Source organism: Chionomys nivalis, chromosome 1, assembly GCF_950005125.1.
Source record: "Chionomys nivalis chromosome 1, mChiNiv1.1, whole genome shotgun sequence".
Classification (NCBI taxonomy): domain Eukaryota; kingdom Metazoa; phylum Chordata; class Mammalia; order Rodentia; family Cricetidae; genus Chionomys; species Chionomys nivalis.
Genome location: NC_080086.1, coordinates 97,025,422 through 97,052,663, shown reverse-complemented (window position 1 = coordinate 97,052,663; position 27,242 = coordinate 97,025,422). Strand labels below are relative to the sequence as shown.

At 43.9% G+C, this 27,242-nt stretch overlaps 2 protein-coding genes across 4 annotated transcripts in view; one reads left to right on the top strand and one right to left on the bottom strand.

Annotated features, from left to right (window-relative positions):
• The window catches only part of Vsnl1 (visinin like 1), a 108,850-nt gene extending 93,107 nt beyond the window's left edge, over window positions 1-15,743 (top strand). Inside the window, exons 3-4 of the mRNA XM_057772811.1 lie at window positions 5,403-5,618; window positions 14,476-15,743. Coding sequence (XP_057628794.1) covers window positions 5,403-5,618; window positions 14,476-14,673 — 414 coding nt within the window. The 3' untranslated portion in view covers window positions 14,674-15,743. The remainder of the gene's footprint in view (window positions 1-5,402; window positions 5,619-14,475) is intronic.
• A 5,426-nt stretch (window positions 15,744-21,169) lies between these two features.
• The window catches only part of Smc6 (structural maintenance of chromosomes 6), a 62,034-nt gene continuing 55,961 nt past the window's right edge, over window positions 21,170-27,242 (bottom strand). For all 3 annotated transcript variants that reach the window (XM_057770667.1, XM_057770659.1, XM_057770653.1), the window contains 3 exons: window positions 26,682-26,834; window positions 24,666-24,763; window positions 21,170-23,694 (listed from right to left, as the gene is read on the bottom strand). In XM_057770667.1, coding sequence (XP_057626650.1) covers window positions 23,580-23,694; window positions 24,666-24,763; window positions 26,682-26,834 — 366 coding nt within the window. In that variant the 3' untranslated portion in view covers window positions 21,170-23,579. The remainder of the gene's footprint in view (window positions 23,695-24,665; window positions 24,764-26,681; window positions 26,835-27,242) is intronic.

Sequence of the window (27,242 nt, the reverse complement as noted above, 5' to 3'; positions counted from 1 at the left end):
TGTTTAATGCAGTACTCCCAGATGGCACCAGGAAAGCATGGCAAGGGGAAGAGAGAGAAGGGGAGACCAGGCAAAACCCGGAGACCATGTGTTCATTCTCTGGGGGGCAGCCTAAATTGCCTGGGGGAGTGGTCCTGACCCTCCCTGGGGAGGGGGTCACCACTTGGTAGGCTTTCTTGACCCTTCCCAGGGAGGTGGAGTTTGGACTGAGGTATCCCTCAGGGGAGCGGACTTCCAAAGATGGATGCTGAGGGCTAGGATAGACAGAGGGTTAAAAGAGGAGCATTTCCAACAATGGCAGCAGCAGAATATGCTCCACACACCGTAGGGCTACAGCCAGAGGGCACAGCAAAAGCCTGGAGGGGTTAACAGAAAGCTCGGGAACAGAGACCTTGAAACTGGACAGAATTGTGCCAACAGCAGTTGGAATCCTGGGAAGATCCTTGCTTCCTCTGGAGTTATGGGAAGAATGAACTGGAGACCAGGGAGTGGATGGACAGGAGGAGTCAAGAGCCTCAGCACCTCTTAGAGGAAATGGACATTTCAATTCTCACTCACTCGATAGACCCTTCAAAGAAACACAGGGACAGCCCCCTGTCTCAGAAAAAGCTTCCTCTGCGGAGCTAACTGATCCTGTTTCTACCAGAGGGAGAAGCAAAGAGCACAGGCACATCCCAGGGTCTTTAGCTTCTCCTGAGTCTGAGTCTTCTCAGGGTAGGGGTGTGGAGTTCAGTCAGGGACTTGGGAGACTCGCATGGTACTTAAACTCTAGGCCATGCAGGACAGCAAAGGGTCATCAGCAGCCTGGTGATAAGCTGGGAGGAAGTGACTGCACATCTTCCTGAAGTTTAAACTCACAATGTTTATTACTCTCGTCTGTGAATTTATGTACAATTTGTTATACATGGTTTTTAGACCTATTTATAAAGTAGTTTAATTAATATCCTGTCTTGTTACTTTTCTATTACTGAGATGCAACACCATGACCAAAGCAATTTATGGAAGAGTTTAGTGAGGTTTCGAGTTTCAGAGGCTGAGTCCATGAGTATTGTGGAGGGGGCCCGGGCAGCAGGCAGGTAGGCATGGTGCTGGAGCGGTAGCTGAGAGCTACTACATCTCGATCCACAAGCACCAGGCCGACAGAGCAACGGGACATAGCGTGGGCTTTAGAAATCTCAAGTGACATACATCTGCCAACAAGACCACACCTCCTAATCCTTCCCCCAGATAGTTCCACCAACTAGGGACCAAGCATTCCAATATATTAACCTTTTGGGACCATTCTCATTCAAACCACCATAAAGCCTTCCACTGTCATTAATGCCTTCTGTGTTTTTTTTTTTATTCTGTTTGTGTTACCAACATGTAACACAAGATTGACACATAGTCGCTACTCCTGACAGGGTTTTTTTTTTCTTTGTTTGTTTTTGAGATATGACTTCTCTGTGTATCTTTGGCTGCACTGAAACTCACTCTGTAGACCAGACTGGCCTCAAACACACAGAGATCCGCCTGCCTCTGCCTCCCGAGGGCTGGGATGAAAAGCGTGTGCCCCCACACCCGGCGTGATTTTTTTATTTTAATTAAAGAATGAACCAGTCTTTAACATAGCTCTTGCTTGCATTTTCACCATTTCTCAGAAGCACATAGATGCCACCAGCAGGTGGCAATGAGCACAGGAGAGAATTTCAGGCTTTGGGGACGATGGATGCTAGGAATTATATAACAATTCGACAAATCTGGATTTCTGTTTATTTCCTCCACCAATTCCTGACTAAGAGAATCACAAGGTGTGGCGGGCATGGCTGGATGGATATCAGTTCAAATCCCGCTCTTTACAGCCTAGTTCTTAAACAAGCTCCACAGTCTTTCAAGTTTTGGCTGCATATCCTAAAATAAAATAAAAAAAATTGGGGGTGGGGCTTTAAGACAGGGTTTCTCTGTGTAGCCGTGGCAGTCCTGGGACATGCTCTGTAGACCAGGCTGGCTTCAAACTCATGGATATCTGCCGGTCTCTGCCTCCCGAAAGCTGGGATTAAAGGTGTGTACCACCACTGCCCGATTTTAAAATGAAATGGATAAGAGCAGGTTTTATTATAAGGATTAAATAAATGAGGTAAAACTAGTATCTTATAGAGACATAGGTTAAACTCAATGTTCATTTTTTAAAGCCAGTGTGGTGATGCATGCCTGTATTTCTAGCACTTTGGAGATGGGAACAGATGGATTCAGTGTTCAAGGCCAGCCTAGGTTACAGGGGAACCCTACCTTAAAATAATAATAAAAAATTCACTGCCAACAAAAATTACTTCCGTATCAATAATTATCACAGGAGTTGAGGCAAAATAGATGGAGATGGAGAAAAACCAAGAAGACTATGAGGGGGGGAAATGACAGCATTCTCAGGCTCTGTTCTTCTCAAGAAAAATAAGTTTTGAGTTTGTGACCCTGGTTTCCCTCTTGAAGAAACTAAAGACAGCGGGACTCCATTTTTCCATGATGACCTATCCAAGGTTAGATCAGGCCATCAAAAGGAGAGATGTTCTCCAATCAGAAAACCTCAGAACACAGCAGAAGGAATTTTCAGAGGAAATCATCACTCCAGATACGTGACAGCTCTCAAGCGCTCACCGGCTTCTTCCCCAGTAAATGCGAAGGCTGCTAGCGTCAGTAAATAGACCTTTCGCCAGGCACGTGTAACTTTCATAGTCCAAAATCTGTGATCGATTTCTCTCTCAAGAATTTCCAGTTCTAAATTAATTTTTAATGTACTGACCTATTTTTAGACAACACTGTCTGCTACCCTTTAACTTAAAGTATGCTGAGAGACATAGAATGTGGGGATATCACACTTCCAAAAGACGCCTGGAAAGAATTGTGCCCAGTGCTCTCTGGTGACAAACCACCTAAAGGGGCACCAGGGAATCTTCTGCCCTAATCCAGGGTCCAGTCTCCTGCACCAGCTCTATCTACAGGCAGAGGGGCACATCAACAACACCTGCCTAGAAAGGGACATCCTCCACTGGTGCCCATGACGCCCAAAGAGCAAACATGCATGTTGAGATGTGTCAGGTATGAATTTGGTTCTTCCTGCATTCAAAACCTGGCTTCCAGTCCTCAGTAGCTAGAGGGGCAGGGATGAATGAGAAAGAGAAGCCTTCTGAGCAGACCAAGAGAAAGAAAGCACTTCCTGCAGACCACGCCCCCCTCCCAAGGTCCCCTGGGCTCTGCTGACTCTTAGTAGTTAAAAAGATCATTGCAGACCTTGACTGACTCCTGCAATGACTATGTAGTTCAGAAGCACCAGAGCTTCAAGCTGTCAGTTTCTGACTCCCCAACCCCTTGGAATTTTGTCGAAGTACTGAAAAGGGGAAGTTGGGAGAGATAGGATATGCTCAGGGATCTAGGAGACAGGAAACAAAAGAGCAATGTTGGTCTTCAGAACCATATAAAGATAAGTTTGATGGCCAGGAATGGTGTTCTCTGTTCATAAACCCAGCACTTGAGAGGCAGGAGCAGGTGGGTTCAAGACCAACCTGTTTTGAGTGAGTATCAGGCCAGCCAGGTTTGCAGAGAGAGACTGTTTCCAAAAGGGGGGGAGGGGGGGTTGATGGGGACTGGTGAAAAAAAATTAAGTAGTTATGAAGAAAAAATTCAGTTTTTAGTCTGAGACACTAAAAAAAAAAAAAAAAAAAAAAAAAAGAAACAACTGCCCTCGTTTTAAGTCTCTGCATGCTGGGGCGATTTTGGATGCACAATAGCAGATGTGGGAACCAGTGTGGAGAAGTAACATCTACTAGAACAGCGGTTCTCAGCCTTCCTAAGGCTGCGACCCTGTAATACAGATCCTCCTGTGGTGGTGACCCCCAACTATAAAACTATCTTTGTTGCTGCATCATAACTGCAATTTGCTACAGTTATGTTCCGATGTAATGTAAATATCTGATATTTCCAATGGTCTTAGACAACCCATATTAATGGATCAGGCGACTCCCAAAGGGGTCATGATCCAGACTGACAGCCACTCTACTAGCCACAGCCTGCAGTGGCCTCCGCTGCCCCTGTTATTCGATGTCTTTTCTAGGTCACACATGTTGAGTCCTAATACGGAAAGGCCTGTTTTATTTCTTTCCAAATTTTGTTTTTACCATTTTAAAATGAATCATTTTATTATTGGTCGACCTGTGCTGTGTGTGATGTGTGTATGAGTGTCACAGATGCCATAGCATGCAAGTGGAGATTGGAACCATTTGGGGGAGTCAGTTCTGTTCCCCCTCCCCTGAGTGGCACTCAAGCTCAAGTAACTTTGCATGCTGAGCCACCTCGAGGGACCTGGAGGGAACTGGCCTTCTTTCCAATGTGCTTCTGAGTGCAGGGAGACATGGCTGGGCAGGGAGGAGGAGAACCCAGAAGACTAGCTTTACCCACAGCCCCAGTAACAGTGACTCCAAGGAGAGATGAGTATTGGTTGACCACATGGTCCCTCGGCGCAAGCAAAACTTAGGGCAGGAACAAGAGAGGGCAACCGTGGTCCTCTGCCACTGATTCCTACTTAGGACATATTTCATGCAGGCTTTGGACAGAGCAGTTTGTTTTGTTTCTTTTGGGGTCTTGAGATACGTGTGGTGGTCAGTGCTCAGAGCTGCCTGCTGTTTGTGACAGGCCCAGGACCCTGTCTTGGAGGCATCAGGACCACTGTGAATTGACACTAGAGGTCTCGGCCTCCCTTAGACATCCCCCCTCCCGTCCAGTCTCTGTCACCCACACAGCCTGTTGCCTGCCGGCTCTGTGAAGAGAGCCCTTTATGTCTCTCACAATAGGCCCTAGTCATGTTCTATTTTTAATGGATTTTAAATGTCTGTTCTGCAAAGGAAAAGTCCCTGAAAAAAAAAAAAAAGGCTGGAATCTCACCCAGGGAGGTGACACAGTGTGTCCTGGCACCAGAGAAAGAGGCAGAAAACTGGTCCCTGCAGGTCCCTGCCTCCTGTGGTGTGGTGAACCTGGTGGAACTGGAAGTTTGTGGTGCACCACCCAGGTGGCCTGCTGCCTGCCTCCGTCCTGGCCCTGAAGGGGAGTGAGGAAAGGAGCTGCAAAAAAAGAAGGTCCTGACTAGACCTCACCTGTGTGGAAGCCAAATGCCACCACAGGAAATGGTCTGTACCTGTGCATAAGGACAAGTGGCCAGAAGGCCTCCCCTTCTGCCTCCCTTCCCTTGATCGTCATGGTCCCAGTGCTTTCTGCTGACAGAAGGTCAGCACAGCCTCCAGCCATGCTGGGCAGCCAGGCTACACTGCAGTGGTGTGAGCCTCTCTGCCGTTCCTAGCCCCTGCCTCTATGTCGGGTACCTCTCTGCGCCCGTCCTTCCTCCTGTTCCTGACCCCTGCCTTGTGTCTTCTTTGCAGTTCTTCCCTTACGGAGATGCCTCCAAGTTCGCACAGCACGCCTTCCGCACCTTCGACAAGAACGGTGACGGCACCATCGACTTCCGAGAGTTCATCTGCGCCCTGTCCATCACCTCCCGGGGCAGCTTTGAGCAGAAACTGAACTGGGCTTTCAACATGTACGACCTGGACGGTGACGGCAAGATCACCAGGGTGGAGATGCTGGAGATCATTGAGGTGGGTCTTTCAGAAGGGACACAAGGTAGTGTGGGTAGGGAAGACCCCGCCCCCAGAACCATATTGGGCAGGTGCCCCTAGAGCTATTTTTCTCACTCTCTGGGAGCCTGCTAGTTACATCCAGGCTTTGTTTTTTCTGCATGGTCCCCACTGCAGTGCAAGGGATGTCAGTCACAGAACCAGAGCCAGGCCTTTCCTGACACCTAAAACTGGCACTTTAGCTGGCCACTCACTCAGTACAAGGTCTTCAACCACCACCACCACCAACAACAACAACAATGTGGACTTTCTGAGAGCAAAGGGTCAGTGTCTTCAGTTTCTCATCTAGCTGGACTGTGCTGAACATGGCAACCCCTTCCTTATAGCAGTTTGAAAGGGGTAGGAGTCCAGTGAAGCAAACAGCTGTAGGGGTCCCCTCCAGATTCCATGAAATCCAGAGATCTTTTCCAGTTGTGTTAGCAGGAACCCACGATTCCTCTGCCCACTGTTCTGGTTCCATCGTCACCATTTCTCCTTGGGTGCTGCCTCTTGGATGCACCAGCCCACTTGGATGTCCCACAGGGCTCAGTCTCACTTTCTTCTCTCCACTTTGGGAGGAGGATGCAACCTTTCCCTTAGGCTCCTCCCTTACATCACCTGACTCCATTTATGTCATACTTCCCAGCGAGCCTTCCTTCCCGAAATCCTCCTCAAGCATGCCTACTGTATCCCTGAGCAATCTAACCCGACCGCGAAGGGACCTTTGTAGCATTTGTCATCACCCCCGGTGACCCTATCGACGATATACCAAAACACAGATCCTGAACAGAGAAGGGCTCTACACACCCGCTGCTGTAACCCAGAACCCTCAGGCACTCAGAGTTGATGCACACATTGGTGTCGCTCATTAAATTAAAAGGTCTTAGTGTGTTGGTACATCCCTGCCCCGCCCCCTGTAGTCCAGGAAGAGAGATACTCTACTGATCATGGACAACACAAGCTGAGATGAGCATAGCAGACAGCAGCCCAAACCCAAGAACCCTTCCCATTCCGCCACTCTCCTTAAGACCCCTCGCTAGAGTCCTGCCCCTAGCCTCCCACCCCTTAAGTCAGGCTCAGGCTCTTCTAATACTCGCCCTGTATAAAAGAAGGAGCTGTATCCTCCTCTGGCTTTTTCTGCTCTGTCATCAGTGTGTATAGGACCCCTCCAAAATGCTTAACAAATAGCACCTCACTTCTCTATTTAACGGTCATTTATTCATGAGACTAGCTGTAGCTTAAATTTTCTATGCATGTAGCCTTGTTTTTTGTTGTTTTGTTTTGTTTTAATCTCCCTCACCGTTCAATCCTCAATCCTTTGTTCCTTTTCGTATGCAACCTGGCTCTCTCTCCAAGCTCCCTGTGATCTTCCTTCTCAATGGGTTTTTCCAAGTTTCTTCTTCTTGACCTCTGGCAGCATTTCTCCCGCTCATGACCAATCTCGTTATCCCCTGAACTTGTTCTCAAATCATTGTTAATGCCCTTTAGCCAAAGACCACCAAAAACATACCTGCTATCACACAAGTCACACTATTATTAACCAAGGCAAATTCAGAAAGGAGGTCCACTGGCTACTGTCCCAGGTAGGGTTACCACTGCTGTGATGAAACACCGTGACCAAAGCAACTCAGAGAGAGAAGGGTTTGTTTGGCTTACACTTCACATCGTGGTCCGTCTTCAAAGGACCACGAACCCAAGCAGGGCAGGAGCTCAAGCAGGGCGGGAACTGGCTGGCTATGGAAGGATACTGCTTACTGGCTTGCTCAACAAGTCTTTCTCGGCCTGCTTTCTCATAGACCTGCAGGACCACCAGTTCAGGGATGGTACCACCCACAGTGGGTGGTGCCCTCCTCCATCCATCACTAGTTCAGAAAATGCTCTCCAGTTTTCCCTACAGTTGTATCTTATGGAGGCATCTTCTCCATCGAGGCTCCCTCCTCTCAGATGTCTCTAGCTTGTGTCAGTCAAGTTGACGTGAGCCCAGCCAGCACAGGCACTGTACTCAACTGTGACTAAACGCATGAGGAAGAGAGGTTGATTTTGGTGCAAGGTTTAAGGTTACATCCAGTCCTTCATAGGAGGGAAGGCTGAAGCCTGAAGCTTAAAGCATCTGATCACTTTGCGTCCGGTTGTCAAGCAAAGATATGGGTGCTTCCTCTTTTGATTTGGTCTAGAACCCCATCCTATGGAAAGGCGCCACCCACAGTTAAGGTACATCTTTGTACCTCAATTAATCTCATCTAGAAATTCCTTCATGGATACTCCAGAGATTTGTCTTGTAGATGATTCTAGATTCCATCAATCTGGCAATGAATACTAAACATCGCAGAGGTCATCAGGACTTATAGGATGGCAGTTTTGCTAGGGTGGGCTCCGAGGAAGCAGGGCTCACTCTGCACTGCAAAAGTCACATATTGGAGAAGGAGACGCCTCCATGGTGTACTACCTCAACAAATCCCATCTTTAAAAAAGATTAAGAGTATCAAGGCTAAAGCTTTGGTTGCTAGAGAAGCAGTGGTTGTTCTTCTTAGATGCATGGCTTTCTGTGATTTGGACTTATTCAGACATGGTCTACAGAGTGTCTTTTACATGATCTGCCATGGACATTGCTGTTCTATGAAACCGATCATGTGTGACTGGAGAGTGTCACGTGTGGATCACGTGTGACTGGAGAGTGTCAGGTGTGGATCACGTGTGACTGGAGAGTGTCAGGTGTGGATCACGTGTGACTGGAGAGTGTCAGGTGTGGATCACGTGTGACTGGACAGTGTCAGGTGTGGATCGTGTGTGACTGGACAGTGTCAGGTGTGGATCACGTGTGACTGGAGAGTGTCAGGTGTGGATCATGTGTGACTAGAGCGTGTCAGGTGTGTCTGTGAGACTCAGATGAGTCACGTTATCACTCAAGGTCCCCGGATCACAACAGGTAACTCCCTGGACACTGGCAGCAGCTTTGATTTCTCAGCCATGGGCTATTTCTCTTTCTTTTCCTTTCTAGTTCTTTTTTCTTCCTTCCAACCCCGTGCATTTTCATCTTTTGGGTTGTGAACCTAGCCTTTAGCAGCTGAGCCATCGTTCCAGCCTGACCCTGTGCATTCTCACACAAGGATTCGTGGGTGGATTTCTCATCTGTTTGGGGTGGGGTGTGTGTGAATTTTTTTTCTCCTTTACTACGATGAATATCACATCTTATTACCTATATGGTACTGTTTTTATTCAGAGTGTTGAGGGCTGTTTGGAAACATGGATCAGTTGCAGGTGGGTTAGATGGTCTCTCTAAGGCTTGTTTAGGGTAGTTCAAGGAGGAGCTTTCTTCAGAATTAGTTTTTCTATAACCCCTGAGCCTGTTCTAAGGTCTTTATGAATAATGTCATGTATTCACTGAGTTCTTTCCACTCTGAGTGGGTAGAACCTTCCCTGAGTAAGATGGGACTTTATTCATGCGTGCAAATAAAAAAGGCATATACTCGATATGAGTGCAAGAATAAAAGGGGGTTTTAGAAGACTGAGCCCGGAGGCATGGAAATGTTTAGACACGAAGAGCAATCAGTAAAGCATATTGAGAATGATTGACAGGGCTGGGGAGTCCAGAGTTCTTCCCTGACAAGCACAAGGGTCTGAGTTCCATCCTCAGCACCCAAATAAACATGCCAAGCAGCGTGTTACACAAGCATTCCAGTGCTGTGGAGATGGAGATAGGAGGATTTCTGGGCTTGCTGGCCGGTCAGTCTTGCCTAATTGATGAGCTCAAAGCCAATTAGAGATTCTTGTCTCAAAGATAATGAATGAACATCATTCCTGGGGATGGCATCAAAAGTTTTCTTCAAAACACACACATGCATGTGCACTTGTACACATACAAGCACAAGAAGAAGAAGAAGAAGAAGAAGAAGAAGAAGAAGAAGAAGAAGAAGAAGAAGAAGAAGAAGAAGAAGAAGAAATGAATCAAAGTTTTAAAAAAAGAATAGAAAGTGCAGAAACTTTCAAGGGAAAAGGAATAAGTGGTCCAGAAAAAGAAAAATTAGAAAAAAATCTATCAGTGTTCTTCAGCCAAAGACCACCAAGAACATGGACAGTTGTTTGAGAACTGATGGGATCTGGAAAGCTAGAAGCTGTTAGTGACTTGGCTGTAGGGTTGGATGGGAGATTCAGAGATAGTGTAGAACAGTCTTACAACACGATATACTCTTCAAGGAAGAAAGGAATAGAGCCGCCCCTGGACATTCCGGGTACTCTGCAAACTCTCTCTACTCTGGCTAGCCAGGAGATGGTCACCAGCCCTGTCAGCACAGTTGTTCAGGAGCTTCTTTAATTCCGCTCTCTGTGTGCATCCTAGCAGAGCCCTAAGCAGACTTCTGGAGTTCTCTGCACATCTCCCGCCTCTTGGTCTTCTTTGGCTAATTCTGCTCCTCCCTAAGACTTTGCCTCCTCAAGTTACTGACAAGGGAAGAGGGCTATGTTGCTTGAGGCCTTAACCCTCTGCTGCCTTCTGGAGAGACTCATCTCTGGTTCTCTCATCTCAAGAACCCCAGTCCTACATTGCCACTGTAAAGCCTAAAAACACTGCCCAGTTCTCTGGTTTATGGTAGAAGGCAACTCAGTATACACTGTACATCGTGGCTGGGGATGATTGACAGAAGAGGGTGCTGTAACAAAATACCTTAGATTCAGTAGTTTACGAACAGCAGAAATGTAACCATCATAGGCCTAGAAGCTGAACATCTGAGATCAAGTCCCTGGCAGATTCTGTGTCTGGTTAAGTGGTGATCTTGTTTGTACAAATAAAGCTTGCCTGAAGGTCAGAGGGTGGAGCTAGTCACTAGCTAACCATAGAGGTCTGGAGGTCTGTACAGACAGACGGGAAGTGATATGGCTGGGCAAAAAGAGGAAGTGAGAGGAAATAGGAACTCAGTCTCTTTTTCAGCTGGGAAGTTGAGAGATAAGGTGACTGTGATTTTGTTCCTTTGTCTCTCTGATCTCTCAGCATCTTCACCAATATCTGACTCTGGGCTTTTATTATTAAGACCTATTATGAAATAATTGTTCGGGTTTGCAGATGAGAGAGGGTGGTGACCAGGTTAAACTCAGGGGTTGTGTATACTTTGGACTTAAGCATGGTTCATTAGATATTTTAATATTTATTTGCAATCTCTCAGAAAAAGACAAGGGGCAGTGCCTGCTTACAACCCCCATATTCAAGAGGCTAAGACAGAAGGATTTTAAGTTCAAGGTGAGTCTGGGATACAAAAAGAGCTCAAGGCAACCATGGAACACATTAGTGAGGCCCCGTCTCAATAAAAAATGTGAAAATAGTGTGTATTATAACTTTAGACAATATTCCCATTGCTTTGTATGTGTGTGTTGGTGTGGTTTTGTTTTAGAGATGCTCTTTCTTTCTCAATTAGATCAACATTTTAGACTTTCAGTATATAAGAAATGTAACCCAGATCCCTAGGTTAGCTGTTTCTTCCTCCTCCTGTGATCACTTAAGTTTCTGCCTTTATATCCTGCCTCATTTGTGTTCTTTCTGCCTGGAATGTGTCTCAAGGCTGTGTATCCAACCACACCTTCTCACTGTCAGGTCTAGCCCAACCACATCCTCTCACGCTCAGGTCTAGCCCAACCACACCTCTCACACTCAAGTCTAAATTTTCTCACCTTGGTCAGTTTGACCTCTTGCTCTCCTTCTGACTTCCCACCTTGCATTGAGCTCAGGTAGCCTGCAGCTGACAATTCAATAAGGGATGATGTCTTAGTTAGGGTTAATACTGCTAGGAAGAGATGCTGTTGCCAAGGCAACTTATAGAAGTATGTAATTGGGAGCTTGGTCACAGTTTCAGGAGGTGGATCCATGACCGTCAAGACTGGAAGCAAGGCAGTAAGCAGGTAGGCATGGTGCTGAAGCAGTAGCTGAGAGCTTACAGGATCCATAGGCGTGGTGAGGAGCTGATTAGAAACTCAAAGAAAGTCCCCAGCGTCACATCTCTTTCAACAAAATCACACATCCTAATCCTTCCCAAGCAGTCTGACCACTGGGGACCAAGCATTCAGAAATATGAGCCTATGGGGGTCATTCCCATTCAAACCACCACAGCCAGCTTCCCTGCAAGGTAGCAGCAGCGAGGCTGATAGGCAAAGGGACAAGTGGCTAACCTTGAGCAGCTCACTGACCCCAGAGACAATGCTCAGAGAAAATGGAGGACAAGTGAGTGAGGTGGGTTTGATGGGAGACAGATCTGTAGGAGGAAAGAGGTAGATGCAGAGGAAACAGCTGGACCCAACAGAGAGATAGGGGTGTGACTGGCTGGTCCACACAGGGAGACAGACTAAACACTTATTTCTTCACGCTAGAACATACTTTGCCCACAGGGAAGTTCATGGGAAACTTGCTGATGCGTGCTAGGAATGCCCCAGGGACACACGATGTAGAAGGATTCTGCAGGCTATCCTGTGGCATGTTAGGGTTTAATCTGAAGTCAGGCATGCCCTCTGTGATCTGTACTGACATAGGGTGTAGGACTTAATGGAACTTTCCTTTCTCGGGTGCCTTATTCTCAGATACCATTACTGAGAGCCCAGCCCTGTCATATCAGACTTGCTGCTGAGGTCCCCAGAGGTGTCTCTTGTGTTTATAATTGTCAGAATCCCGACTTTATTAATATGACACTTCTCTTCCTGGCTGATTCGTGTCTTTTGCCTCATGAGAAACCTTTTGATTTTCTCTTTTAAAGGACAAGGGGACATCACAGCTATAAGCGAATGGTCCTTTTGTCTTTTTTTAAACTTTCAGGCTACTGGGCTAACCTGGACCCTGTCTACAAATGTAATAGAACTTCTGTAGCTCTTAAAAACCTAAAATTCTTAGATTTGGGGTTTTTTTTTTTCACCATAAAGCAAGACAATCTAGCTGCAAAACTGAACATGACAAAATATTGTATCACAATGGACTTGAGATAACTTGATAAATTAGAATAGAACACACTCCCTAGGGGGTGCCCTCCCTAATAAGCATATTTAAAACCTCTGCATTGAGTCGCAGTTTGCAGGCTATAAACTCACCCACTGTAACTGTACAATTCGATGCTCTTTGGGGTGGGAGGATAGATTTACAGAGGACTGTAGCACTCCTGTAATGTAGTTCTGAAGTATTTTTATTCCTAAGTAGACTCCCCATACCCCCGTACCTCCTGTCAACCAAGACTCGGGCAACTGCCACTCTTTGCCTCTACGGGTGTGACGCCGCCCATAAACGGAATCCCATGACTCTGGCAGCCGTGTCTTGTGACTGGCCGTGGTGGTTTCTGCTTCTTGAGATTTACCCAGTTTAAGCTCTCACTGTAGCCCACTCCTTGTCATCGCTAACACACTGTCCCTCCATACAGGTTTGTCCCCCTGTTTACCAACTGGAGAGCACATGTGTTGTTCCCACTGGGAGGCTATACGTATTTGTACACACACTGTCGTGAAAAGTCTTTGCAGTCACGAGCACTTACCTCTCTAAGGCCGTTTTCACGCAAGAAAACTGGGCCTGTCTAGGAAACACCCGCATCATGAATTAATTAATTAGCTGACCTGGGGGACTCTCCTCACTCTGCTCTTTCGCTCATGCTAATCTACAGGCCTTTCGGAACTAACTTCTTTGCAAACTGAGTTTTAATGCTCCCCCTGACGCAACAAACTGTGAGCCCCTTGTCAGCTGGGATCATGTCATTTTTTTTTTCTAAATTCCCAAACCGAGTGTGTGTGACTGTTATCCCCATCCAAAACTCTGAATATCTGAAATGAGATACGTCATTTTCTTTCCTGATCCTCTCCTTAATTCAGGACTCTCCATTTTACCACTCCCGAACCTGATAATCACCCCCAAATCTTCTCCATCTAATTTTCTTAAGATATACACATATCTGCTTATATTATTCTCATTGAAAACCATTTAAGAATTCCACTGGCATAAATTTAAATTCCTTATCCCCTCTGAAAGAGAATTTTCCGGACTGCCTTCCGCATCCTCTCTGGAGCTTCATTCTTCACCAACACCCTTCTTGACTCTTCCCCCTACTGCCTTCTCACTCCATGTCCCTAGCCCCAGCAAATTAAAACGATTTATTTCATTCAACTAATACTTATTGGATCCATATTATGTGACAAATATAGTGCCAAGTCCTGAAGAAGTGAGAAAAGCATGGAATTTCTAGTTTCATGAAATGTACTCTCTGTTGAGGAAGACAAAGCAGCTATAGACATTGTCTTAATTAGGGTTCTATTGCTGTGATAAAACGCCATGACCAAAATCACCTGGGGAGGAAAGAGTGTATTTCACCTTACACATCCAAATCATAGTCCCCTACTGAGGAAAGTCAGAGCGGGAACTCAGGCAGAGCAGAAACGTGGAGATATAAACGGCCCAGAAGCCAGGGGAGCGCTGTTTACTGACCTGTTCCTCACGGCTGAGGCAGCCTACTTTCTTACACTGCCCAAGAACCACCTGCCCAGGCTTGGCACTGCCTCCTGTGTGCTATCCTTCCCATCAATCACTAAGCAAATGACATCCGGGCAATCTGATGGAGGTACTTCCTCAAACGATGCTCTTCTTTCCAAGTAGCTCTAGCTTATGTCAAGTTGACAGGAAACTAGCTAGCGCAATAATAAAGTGTGTATTATATTCCACTGGGGAAAGAGGTATGGGTTACCATGGGAACGTACAGCATGGGAAGTGAAAGGGAAACTAAGTTTGGAGGGATAAGCAGGATCTGATTAGGTGACAGGAGACAGGGAGAGAGAGAGCTCTCTGGCTTTCTGGGTTTCCTGTAATATCATCCACCGTGTTCTTTTCCCCCAGGCCATCTACAAAATGGTGGGCACCGTGATCATGATGAAAATGAATGAGGATGGCCTCACGCCTGAACAGCGAGTGGACAAGATCTTCAGCAAGATGGATAAGAACAAAGATGACCAGATTACACTGGATGAATTCAAAGAAGCTGCGAAAAGCGACCCTTCCATTGTATTACTTCTGCAGTGCGACATTCAGAAATGAGCTGGTGTCAGTGCTTGGACTGCACAGAAGTCTTGATGTTCCATTCAGTCTGCAGCTATTCACACACACATACAGACACACAGACACACACATGCACACGCACACACACACACACACACATTTGCTTGGACTACCTATAAATGGACTTGCTTCTTGTGTTTGAAACACTTGTGTGCATGAGAATGTCATTTGCTAATGAATTTTAAGAGCATATATTATAAAACAAACCCGGCAACCTGCCACAGTGTGATTCGTGTTAACACCATTTCATTAAATCTTCCTCCAAAGCCTGGGCAGAAGCGTGCCACAAAGAGTTCTATGATTTCTTGTACATGTTTTGCTAATGCTTGTGTCTCCTTGATTATATAATGTTAGTAGCACTGAGACCCCCATGGTAATGTAACTTAATTATTGGCTGTGTCACCGTTCTCCTGTGAAACTGTACTCGACAGAGCCACAGGAGGGGCCCTTGGCTCCCTGTCTGGCCCCCACACAGCCTGTATTATCAGTGACTATAAATGTACTACATTTGCATGCCTTTTGGGTTTGCCTTAATTCTTACCTCATTTGTATCCTCTCAACCTGGAAAGAGCTGTTTTTGGATGAATGCGGCATAAAACGTAAAAATCCTACTAAATGATAAATTAAGTATATCCATCTATATATCTATAGACACAAAGGTATTATTTATTGAAAGCAAAACATAATGATGAGAATGTATTGATTTCTGCTTGACATTTCAAAGGCTTCCAGAAAGGTGGCAATAGATGTCCCAAATAAATTTCTAACATTTGATTTATTTCCCTAATTCTTCATTTATAATTTTCAGCTTGATGTTCATAATAGTCAGGGGTCAGCTTGCCATGGCTTACGAAGTCCACCCTTGAGCAGACGTCTTTGGGATTTGAAGAACGAATGAAAGGGGGGAGGAGTCACTTTCCAACTCCTCATCAGACCCTCCACTAAGGAGGGCAATGAATATGGCATGTAACATTGAAAGAAAACAGAAGATTTGTTCATTCTGGAAAACAAATGCTCACTATGTAACAATAAACTTTATCTCAGTGTGACTTTGGCGCCAACAATGTATTATGTCCTATACAACTCTGGAGGCACAGTTGGTGGGCAGCTGGGGGGGGGCCCTCCAGGGTGAGTGGGAAGGAGAAAGCATGCGACTTCTTTATGTTTCACGATGGAACATAACTGATCCTTCTGACCCTGGGAGGAGAAATCTCATCTAGGACTCTAAATTGGGTTGGCATTTTCGGAGCATGCCCGGAATTGGGCTTCTTCACACAGGGCAGTCCACTGTGTTTCCTGGGATGGGGACCGCTAGATCTGCATTACACATGAGCTACTGAGCCTTTCAGGGACAGCCATGGTGACCACAGAACCAAGCCAAACCAAAGACAAAACAAAAAAGCCTATCAATTTTAATTGACATAACTTCTGTAGAGCCAGTGCCTACTTATATCAAATACCGCAGCCTCTTTTCTTTATTCTTGGTGTTTGACCTTCATGAGCATTGCAAAGCACTTTTTACCAAGTGCCTCTTTTCCCCCTAACCACTTCCCTTTGTCTTAGTACCACTAAATGATACCAGGATATGATGATTCCATTCAATTCATTTCCCAAGTAATTGTGACCAAGCAAAGCTTCCTATTTACTCAATGGACACCAAATTCTGCCCCCGGAGATGACACTTCCATGCATGAATAGAAGCCCTTGTACCCTTAGCTCCTGTGCATGGTGAGGTGGAGAAGATGTATGGACAGAGAGGTCTGTGAGATGTGGCACCTACCACTACTGTCCCCTTTCACTTAGTGAGGATAGCATGGGTAAGCTGGGAGTGCCACCTGGTTAAACTAGGCTCCTGTGAATCATTTGTAACAAAGATATGCTGACTGCCTATTAGCACCCAACCCCATTCTTATGCATGTGTGTGTGGAGGCAGCCCATGCAATGCTCATGAAGGTCAAACACCAAGATACAGGAGAAAAACACAGCAAGGTTAGAGCAAGGGGGAGGGATGGTAGCTCTTTCCACAAGGGTGGTGAGGTGACATTAGAAGACCACCCAGAAGGACCACCGTAGAGGGAAATAAGGGAAAGAGATTGGTAACTGATGGAAATTTAATCCTTCAGCAGGCCCACTAGTTCTTTTTGTAAGTCAAATGTAGAAACCTAGTGAATGTAAATCCTGTTTGCTTGTTTAGTCCTCCTTGGTGTGATTAGTGTAGACTGGCTGGCACAGTTGACCCTGAAGCAAAAGTCATGTGTGCCCTTTGGGTTAGCATTGCTATTCGTGATCATATTGCCCTCCCCATCCTATCTACCCACCCACCCCTAAAAAAACCACTCACAGAAGGACCTATGAGGACATGCTCCAGGACATCTGTGATGGCTGTTTGGGGTATAGGCAGTGGAGTCAATCTACCGCCTTATCAGTAGAGGCTCAGGCAAGTAGAATATGAAAGATATCTCAAGTTGGCATCCAATGTAGCCACTGGAGAGGAGACCTGGCATGCACAACATGGAAAATGTTCTAAATGCTGAGTGGGAGAAAAAGAATAAAACCTTCTACACAGTATAGTAGATATACAAATGGAAGGCAACCCACAAAAGATCTGGAGTCGCATTAGGTGAATGGTGGGTGGTAGCGGAGGTGGTTTCATTACTACTATTCCATAATAGCTCAACCCCCAATCTAGTAACTTGAAACAGAAGCATTTTATCACCTCCGGTGTTGAGTGTTCAGCTGGCTGACACTGGTTTGGAGTCTGTGGTATGCTTGTATTGTGGCTACGGTAGAAATGGGCCTCGGGGCCAGGGATGGTTGGACCTAAAGATTTCTCTTCACAGGCTAGCTTGTGTTTCTTTACAAGGTAGCCTGGTAGCAGCAAACACTTCTTATAAGGTGATCTCGGCTCCAGCACAGCTGATCCCTTTTCTTTGTCACTTCCACTGGAGTTCCTTGTTCCAAGAGAGCCATATCCTATCTCCTGTTAGGTGAAGCGAGGATCTTGGAGAATATACAGCACAAGGGATTTTGTCATCATCTTCAGAACAGGATATGCCAGTCTAAACTATGGCCACAGCTCACATCTCATATCCCATGGGAAATATGTCTCTCAAGATGCTGTAAGAGCTGCATGTCATAATGACTTTGGGATCTGCTTGAGGCCTGATGTCTCATGACCTAAAGGCTCTTTAGATGAAGCATACTGAGTACCCTCTTAGGGTTTCTATTGCTGTGAAGAGACACCATGATCACAGCAATTCTTATAAAGGAAAACAATTGGGGTGGCTTACAGTTCAGAGGTTTAGTCCATTATCATGGAGAACATGGAGGCTAGGAATATGGTGACATGCAGGTAAATATGGTGCTGAAGAAGGAGCTGAGAATTCTACATCTTTTTTTAAAACTTATTTTATGTGTATTGGTATTTTGGCTGCCTATGTGTCTATGCCCCCACACATGAGTTATGGACAGTTGTGAGTCACTATCTGGGTACTGGGAATTGAACCTGGGTCCTATGGAAGAGCAATCAGTGTTCTTAACTGTCTAGCCATCTCTCCAGCCCCTGAGAATTCTACATTTTGATCCAACGGCCACAGGAAGTGAACTGAGACACTGGGCATGGTTTGAGCATAACTGAGACCTCAAAGCCCACATCCAATGACACTTCTCGAACAAGACCACACCTACTCCAACAAGGCCACACCTCCCAATAGTGCCACTCCCTGTGAGTTTATGGTGATCAATTACATTCAAACTACCACAAGTACCATGTTTTTTCTTTTTCTTTTCTTTTCTGAGACAGGGTTTCTTTGTGTGGCCCTGGCTATTCTGGAATTCCCTCTATAGATCAGGCTGACCTCAAACTCAGATATCTGCTTCCCAAGTGCTGGGATTAAGTCCTTTGTACCAACGGGATAACTATTTCCCCTCAAACACAGCATGAAGTGGTGATCTTCGCTTAGAACCATTATAATAGGGAAAGGAAAAGCACACAGCTTTTCCAATCAAGGGTAACTCTAAAGTCCAGTGACATATATCCTGTAAGCTTAATGGGGGCTCCAGTCTATTATCTACATGTAAAATCTTAGAACTTCCATGACTTTTAATACAACTCTTTTCAAAACTTTTCTATTGTGCTTTTCTGTGTATGATGTAAATATGTGTACTTTGTGTGTACCTAGTAACCACGAAGTCCAGGTATTGAGTCCTCTGGAACAGAAGTTACAGGCAATTGAGACCTGTTATGAGGGTGCCAGGTCCTAACTGCAAAGAGCTTCGCTGTGACACTGGTATGGAATGAAAGCCTAAAGGTATTAACAGGGTTTCTTTCAACAGCCCTGTAGACCAGGCTGGCCTAGAACTCACAGAGATCCTAAAAGTGTGTGCCATCACTGCCTAGCCAGAAGGAAACACTGCAAAAGTCTTAAACACCTACCTAAATTTTCCTGACGCTGATGCCCTAGCAAAAGGATTACATTGTCTGACCTTGGATTTTTTTCCCTTCCTTTTCCAAGTTGAAAGCAAGGTGCCATTTTTATTAATAGCTAACTTTCAGTACAGGGCTTAGGTCTTTGGGGCCCTGAGACCAGTTTTTGTTCCTTTTAAGGAGGCCTGACAATATGGGATTGGTTTTTGCACTGAAGCCTTTTTCTAAATTTGCAAAGCTGTCAGCATCTTGCACACAGGAATGAGATGCAAGTTTGGACCCTTAGATGTCACTCTCATTTTATTACAGGCACCAGGGTTCGGCCAAAGGTACTTTTCACAGTCTTGACATTCTAGTTTATTGTCATTTCCTGTTCCCCAGGTTACTATGCATCCATCACTTTACTTAGCTTCCCGCATCCTAATCATGGCACTTCCAATTCAGTGTTTCTCAGTAAGACTAGCTGGCTTTCTGTTGCTTCCTCAAGGCCATTTAGATTTGTGACATTTTGTATCCAGTACTTTATGAATTAGATTTAGTTTTACTTTATAACATTTACCTTCAAGTATGAAGATCTGTTCCTCTAGCTATAAATAAACCACTCTGAACTTCAATGTCTTGAAACAGTGTCCTGTCCTTTAATTCCACAACTCATTTGGTTTATTCTGGCTTGGAATCTCTCCTGTTTTGAGACACAGGAAGCTTTGAATAGCTGTAGAGTAAGAGCACAATACCTCTTCTACCAGTATCACGGCTTCTCCACATGAGCAATTTCAGCTTCCTCCTATGGCAACCATGAGGAAAGTAGTTCGCTCCTGTCAAGCCTAGAGGATCCACTTAGAGTCCTTGAGTATTCAGAGACCAACGCAGGACTTCCGCTTCTCTTCACTGTCTATTCAGATCTAGCCTGGGACTACATAATTCTGCCAGATTCCATTATTTGAAGTTACACTCTAACCAGAGCAAGGAAGGTTGATGTGGGATTCCTCTCTGTTAGCACTGAAGATGTTTTATTACCAGTGGTTAATAAAGAAGCTGCTTTGGGCCTATTGCAGCACAGAATAGAGCAAGACGGGAATTCCAAGCAGAGATAGAGGAGAAAAGAAGGGATCCAGGGAGACACCATGTAGCCACCAAAAGAGACAGACGCCTGGGAACCTTACCAGTAAACCACAAGCCTCGTGGTAAAATATAAAATAACAGAAATGGGTTAAGATGTAAGAGTTAGTAAGAAGCCCAGGCTAATAAGTCAGGCAGTGATTTAATTAATAGTTTCTGAGTGATTATTTCGGGTCTGGGCGGCCGGGAACAAACAAGCAGTCTCTGTCTACTGTCTCCACAATGCAAGTTCCTGGAACGTGGGAGGGATTTGCTGTTGCGGCCACCTGTGAAAGGTATTACCTGCTAAAGGGAAGGAAGGGGGAAAGAGGATGTACTGTATACACAATGCTGAGTGCACGCCCAGGAGCTGAGATGTTGACTCGGCCCTCTATAACTAAAGCAGTCACACCTCAGTAACCAGAATCCTCACTGACTTCCTTCACACCCTTGGGGTTAACCTCAGAAGGGGTCAAGTTGGCAGCTTCAAGGATACAACTCCCATCACCAAACACCTAACTTCCTTTCAGTAGGCTCCACCTCCTGATGTTCCACTACTACCCAATTACCACCACAGGCTAGAAGGAAACCAAATTTTTAACACACGGACACCAGGGGACACCGCAGCAATAGCTGTGTAAAAGCATTAACAATATTGACTGGAATACTGCCTTAGGACATTATACACATTTAATCTTTATTCCTACATCTAATTTGTATTCAAGGAAAAATTTGGTGTGTGTGTGTGTGGGGGGGGTCCTTGTTATGTAGCTCTTTGGGGAACTCATGATCATTCTTATCTTCCGGCTAGGCATTCTGGGTCACTCAATCACAGCACTCTTGGTACAATACAATGCCCAGTTTCTTACAAAGAATTTGAGCCAGTCCTCCCACACATGAAAGGGAACGGAAGAAATGAAAACTTGGAAAATACTTAAGTTGTTTATTAATTTTAGTAACTATACACATACTTTGGCTAGACTAACTACTCTTGTCATTTTGTGAATAATTCTGATCATTTCCTGGGAAGAACACTGAGTGTGTTAAGTTTTAAAATCAAAGCTGTTTTGGGTTCTCTAGGGATTTTAGATCTACCTGAATGACATGTATAAATATCTGTTCAAGAATTGGCCCAAGTTAGTCAATTAGCCCTTGTCCAGTTCATAAAAGCATAACCTTAATACATATAAATTTTACGTTTTATTTTTGGAAGTTACACATAGTTTAAAAGAACAATAGCTTTTAAATTTTTCCAACGGATGTTATTACTAACACAGGATGGCTTCACTTAAGATTGAAAATAAAACGTTTTGACTGTCTTCAGCAGGAGCAGCTCAGACTCTGAGGGTTGCATTTCCCATAATGCACATCTTCAGCACGAGCAGCTCAGTTTGTGAGGGCTGCATTTCCCATAAGGCACTGCCTTCAGTGGGAAAAGCTCAGGCTGAGGGCTGCATTTCCCATAAAGCACTGCCTTCAGTGGGAGAAGCTTGGGATCTGAGGGCTCCATTTCCCATAAAGCACTGCCTTCAGTGGGAGAAGCTCAGAATCCGAGGGTTGTACTTCTCATTCTGTAGAAGCACATTTAAAACCGCTACAAGAACTCAAATCACTGAAACTCTTTAGCTAATTAACGCACTGGTAAATTCCACTTCACTTTTTATTTGAAAGAAAAATGTATGTATGCTAAAATAGTTCTGATACAAACGAGTTATGCTGCATATGTGGGTGGGAAGTTTAAAACACTCAGCAGTTTCCTCTTTCTGTATCAGACTAGAAATGCGTTTGGATTTTTGGCAACTATTCTAAGAATACATTCTCTTCCCCACCAAAACAAAATCAGATTTTTCAATAACTATATAAGTATGCTTGCTTTTAAAAATAGTACTTTTCTCAAAATATTTCCTTTTCAAGTTCATAAATATGTATTCTGATTCTTATTGCTGATAATATAGGGAGTGCTTCTTGCTGCTATTTAATGTTAGTTTAAAGGTTAGTCCTAACCTTAGTAGCTGTTACAGAGCACAGGCACTAGTATGCTCATGTTTTCTTAAAGAAAAGTCAAAAATAGCAATTTTTACAATAAACTCATCAGTGTAGAAACTCTTCACTCTCTGTAAAATCAGGGTGTTTCTAATGTCATTCCACTATCAAACACAGGCTTTGACCCTAGCTACTCTGACAATAGGCACGCACCTCCCGATCTTCCCAGTCCTGCTCTCGTGTTCTCAGTCCTCATTTTCACTTTTATTTTAAGATGGGTAAAGCTGCCCAGGCTGGCCTTGAACTTACTATATAGCTTAGGCAAGCCTAGGCGATCCTCTTGCGCACACACACACCAGCAGTGGCAGTACCACCAGAAACAAAGAGCTTTTACACTAGGGAGACAGGCTACAGGGCAAAATGAGAACTCCATCACACAGCCCTGGCATGTTCTTCCTTGGGTAGATGACAGTTTAAGGACAAAGGAGAAGGCATTGTTGGGGCTGGCAACACTTCAGTGATTTATCAAAGTGCCTAATAAAAGGTACTTTTGCCAACTTAAAATTGTTGAAATATAGTGATTAAAAACTATACCCCAGGGGCTGGAGAGACAGCTCAGTGGTTAAGAGCACCGACTGCTATTCCAAAGGACCTGGGTTCAAGTCCCAGCACCCACATGGCAGCTCACAACTGTCTGAAGATCCAATTGCAGGGGATCTGACACCTTCACATCAATGCACATAAAATAAATAAACCATAAAAAATAAAAAAATAAAAACTATACCCCAAATCTATCGTTGTACCCTAGTGTTAAAAATCAATGTGCAAGCAAAGATTTTGCTTAGTATATCCAGACTTATGTAGGTCTCTAATACTTAAACTAAATGTGCAGTATATCCAATCTTGTGTACTGTATCCCCCTATTCCATACTGAGACATTTGCTAATTTTAAAAACTAGACCGTAACAATCTGGAAGTCAAAAGTAAACATTAGGTGCTCAAACTTTTATTATAATTCTTACAAAATACTATAGAAATGAATGCAAACTGAACAGATATGTACATGTGCATATGTACAAAATTTTACTCCTGAAAAAATTTATAAAAGTAGATGGTAAAAACAAACAAGTAAAACACAGAAACTCCAAAGCAAGCAAACTTAAAAAGTTTAAAACCAGTATTGTGAAATTGGTTTTCACAAGGAAAGCAGTCGTAATTTTATCTATTGGCAGCGGCTGGTTTTCTAGGCTTTCCACAATCAATGGATCAGATGAAAGGAGCCTCTTCTATTTCAGAATCTCTCCAGTCTCATTCTATTTCATCTGCCTGTCCAGACCCCCTTCACAATCTTTCAGCAGGAGGGCAAGGCACTAAGTTGTCAACTGGTGTTGTCATCTTCCTCTTGAGTCACAGGTCGGAAAGGCAATGTGGCTTGCCCTCTTTCAGGATCAGACATTCGAAGAATTCTAATCAGTTTACTTGAAGGAAGTGAGCTAGAGGAAGCAAAATTAAACACTCAATTTCCCCCCAAAAAAGTTTCTACTCATTAAATATTTGCATTCACCATTGGTTCAGTCCCCAACAATATGAGCAATCAATGAATAAAAACTTCCTGCTAGATCCCAATATTTCCAATTTGGATGAAAAGAGAACAAAAGATTTTATGTCAGCTACTTTACATTCTTGTTCTTGTCTAGAGCTGCCTGTATATTCCAAATCAAACTGCCACAGAATCACAGGACTTTAGAAGAGAGGAACAATCCTTCATGGCAGAGGATGGCTAGCAGAGCAGAGCTCTTTCTAAGACTAGTGTTTCTAGGTAACCAAGAATAAAGAGGAGGAAATCTTGAGTCATTTGTCTTACACAGAATTACTAAAATCACTTTGTATTAGCTGGTCAAAAAACCACAAAGGAACAAATTCAAAATATAATCAAGTCAAAATTACTTTTGAGTCCATTCATTTCTTAAAGAAGGGGCAGGACATGAATAAAAGTCTATGCACCTAGGAAAGCAGAAGGCATCTTATGTCCGCTGAGCAAGAAAAGGACTAAAGCCCCCTCACCCTGGTTATTTACTTCTGTATTTAAAACCATGCCAGTCCCATGCTGTTTTCACTCAGGACTACTTTGGCTGGCTGGGACTCTGTGTGTGTGTGTGTGTGTGTGTGTGTGTGTGTGTGTGTGTGTGTGTATCCATACAGATTTCTCTCCCATTGTTAGATGGTGCATATATTTAAAAATGAAAGATGCTCTGAAAGGAAGACCCATTGAGTCTCATGATACTGGGTATCAGGACACACAGGTCTAGACCTACAGAATGAGACACCTTCATCTGGCAGGTGTGACTTTGGAGCCTTGTATGTGTAGGGAGGGGGGTTAAGTTATGTACGTCACTTCTACATGTAATCAGAAAAACAAAACACACACATATGTGTGTGTTCACAAAAAGTTTTAAGAAGTTACCTCATGCTTTGAGGGGTAAGCAAGATAAATTGTCTAAAACGCTGGGAATCTGCCATCTTAAGTATCATGTCCATTGCAATTCTCCTATTAACCATATCCTGAAAAAAAAAATGATAAAAGTTAGGACTGGTTTTGCATCAGCTATTCCTGTAAAAGCAAATTCTATTGGCTGAATCAAACTTCTAGAATTTGGTTCATTACTTTACATACAATACCACGTAGATCACTTATAGAAAAATAGTATCAGAATCTATAAAAGGAAAATAACTGAATAAATATTCTCCCAGGTCACTTCTATAGACATGAGTATTTATATTATGGCTTCCTCTCTCAAACACATGTAACAACTAAAATAATAAGAAAATATACCAATAACACAATTATTACAGAATTAATCTAAAAGTACAGTAATAGCTAATTCCTCAGGATAAAGACAAAACATGTCTAGTTTCAAATTTATCAAGTTTCTTAGAATTTGGTAGTCACAAGGCATCACCAAATCAGCATCATTGAAAGATAAGCAGACTTGAACACACAATGTATGAAAACATTAGACGGGCATGGAGCTTGGAAAATTACAGGTTGGTACAGCTAAAATTTTTATACCATTAAGGGTCTCAATATTACCTTACAAAATTAAATACTTTAGATATAACCAACTAGGGCTTTTAAAAGAGTTATCATAGTCAGGCCTGTTTTTACAAATCAACTCTCCTAAAACATGTGGAGGATGGGCTGCAGAAGTAGCAAGACAGTCCGAAAGCCTAGCTCAAGAGGATACTACAGCAGCTGGAGGTAAACAACAAGAGGAAGCAGAGCCACACGAGGAGGAAGAAAAGGGTAGAAACATTTGCAGAGGATCAAAAAGGACCAGTCAGCGTGTAAGTCAAAAGGAAGAGTTACTCAGATATACACAGGTTTTAGAGCTAGGTGATTAGAGTGGTAATGATAATTTGTCATTAACAAGGTAAAAAATTTAGAAAAGAAAGACATTTTGAGAGAAAGAGCCACTTGGTCTCAGATACACTGAGCTCGGATGCTGACAGTTTACTGGATGGTGGAATGGTAGGTAGTGGGAAATCTAGACTGCAAATGAGATATCAGGACAGAAAACATCCATCAAGTAGGTCTATAAACAGATAGTATTTGGAGCCTGTAGGGAGGAATATATATGACATCAAATCTACACGTGACCAGAAAATTAACAATACTGTAGAAAGCAAACCAAAAAATTCAAACACTCGGTGATATCAGAACTGGGAGGTAGAAAGTCAGACTAGAAAGAGGACACAGAAAATGTAAATCCAGAAAGAGTGTAGAGGCGATAAGAAAACACATCCCAGAGGGAGGTCAGGTGCCAAGTACTCCAGTAAATAGAGTCCAAGGTGATCAACAAGCGCTGCTGTAGAGCCTGCACCCAGACCACAATGCATCAATAGTAAGGGCATTGTTAGACACAGAATCTCGTCTGAGCCTCACTGCAGCCCAATGAGGTAGCAAATAATACCGTCATCTATTACATGGAGAACTGAGACCCCTGAAGGATAAATCTAAGTCATTTGAAAAATTGTAGCAGACCAAGATTTCACAACCTTTTTTTTAACCCTTAAAGAAAAATGTTCTTGCATCTCTGTTACCTAGCTTGCCTTTATGTTATTCTTTTGAAAAGCCTGGCCATAACCCAAGGAACCAGTCTACAAAAGCTCTGTGTTAAGAAGCAAAAGCTTTATGATATTTCTAGGTTGATGGCAATAAGCTAGGGAAAAGGCTGAAGGAGAGAAAGTCTGCCAGGTGGACACTCACAATGTACATCGTTAGACAAAAGCTGGAGTATAGCTGGGTCTCTAGAGGACCACAGTAGCCTTGGAGATAACTCACCTATAAGGGTTTTCCCACCACTAACATCACAAACTAATGTGGCAAGGCATGCCTACCCTGCTGTGGGGAAACAAAAGATTCTTCCTTTCAAAACATTCCAAACAAATAAAAATTAGAAAAATTAAAATTCAACAGTACCATGTAGACATCAAACTCATCCAGGCATCTGAAAGGTGATTCGGCAATGGACCACAGGGAAAGGATGAAGCATACTGTGGAGAAAGAGCGCTCACCGCCGGACAAAGCACGCATGTCATTGAAGGAAGCTTTATTTCCCTCTCCAGGCTGAACCTTTAAGGGTGATCACAAGAAATAGGTTTATAGTTAGAGAGAGAGAGAGAGAGAGAGAGAGAGAGAGAGAGAGAGAGAGAGAGAGAGAGAGAGAGGTAAAGCTAAGATCATTTAGAAGTTTGAAAGAATGTACTCCATTCAAAATATTTTATATTGTAACAGCAAGCTATCCAATTTTTGTTTCACTTTAAAAGAATTAAACTTAGGGGCTGAGTCAAGATGCTCTTACAGAGGACCCAGATTCAGGTCCCATCACCCACAATGCGATCCATGCCCATCTGTAAGTCCAGTTCCAAAAATACGATGCCTTCTTCTGGCCTCCTCAGGTTTTAGGCATGCACTTAGTGCATAGACATACATGTAGACCAAAAGTCCATACACAGAAAATAAATTTTAAAAAATTAAATT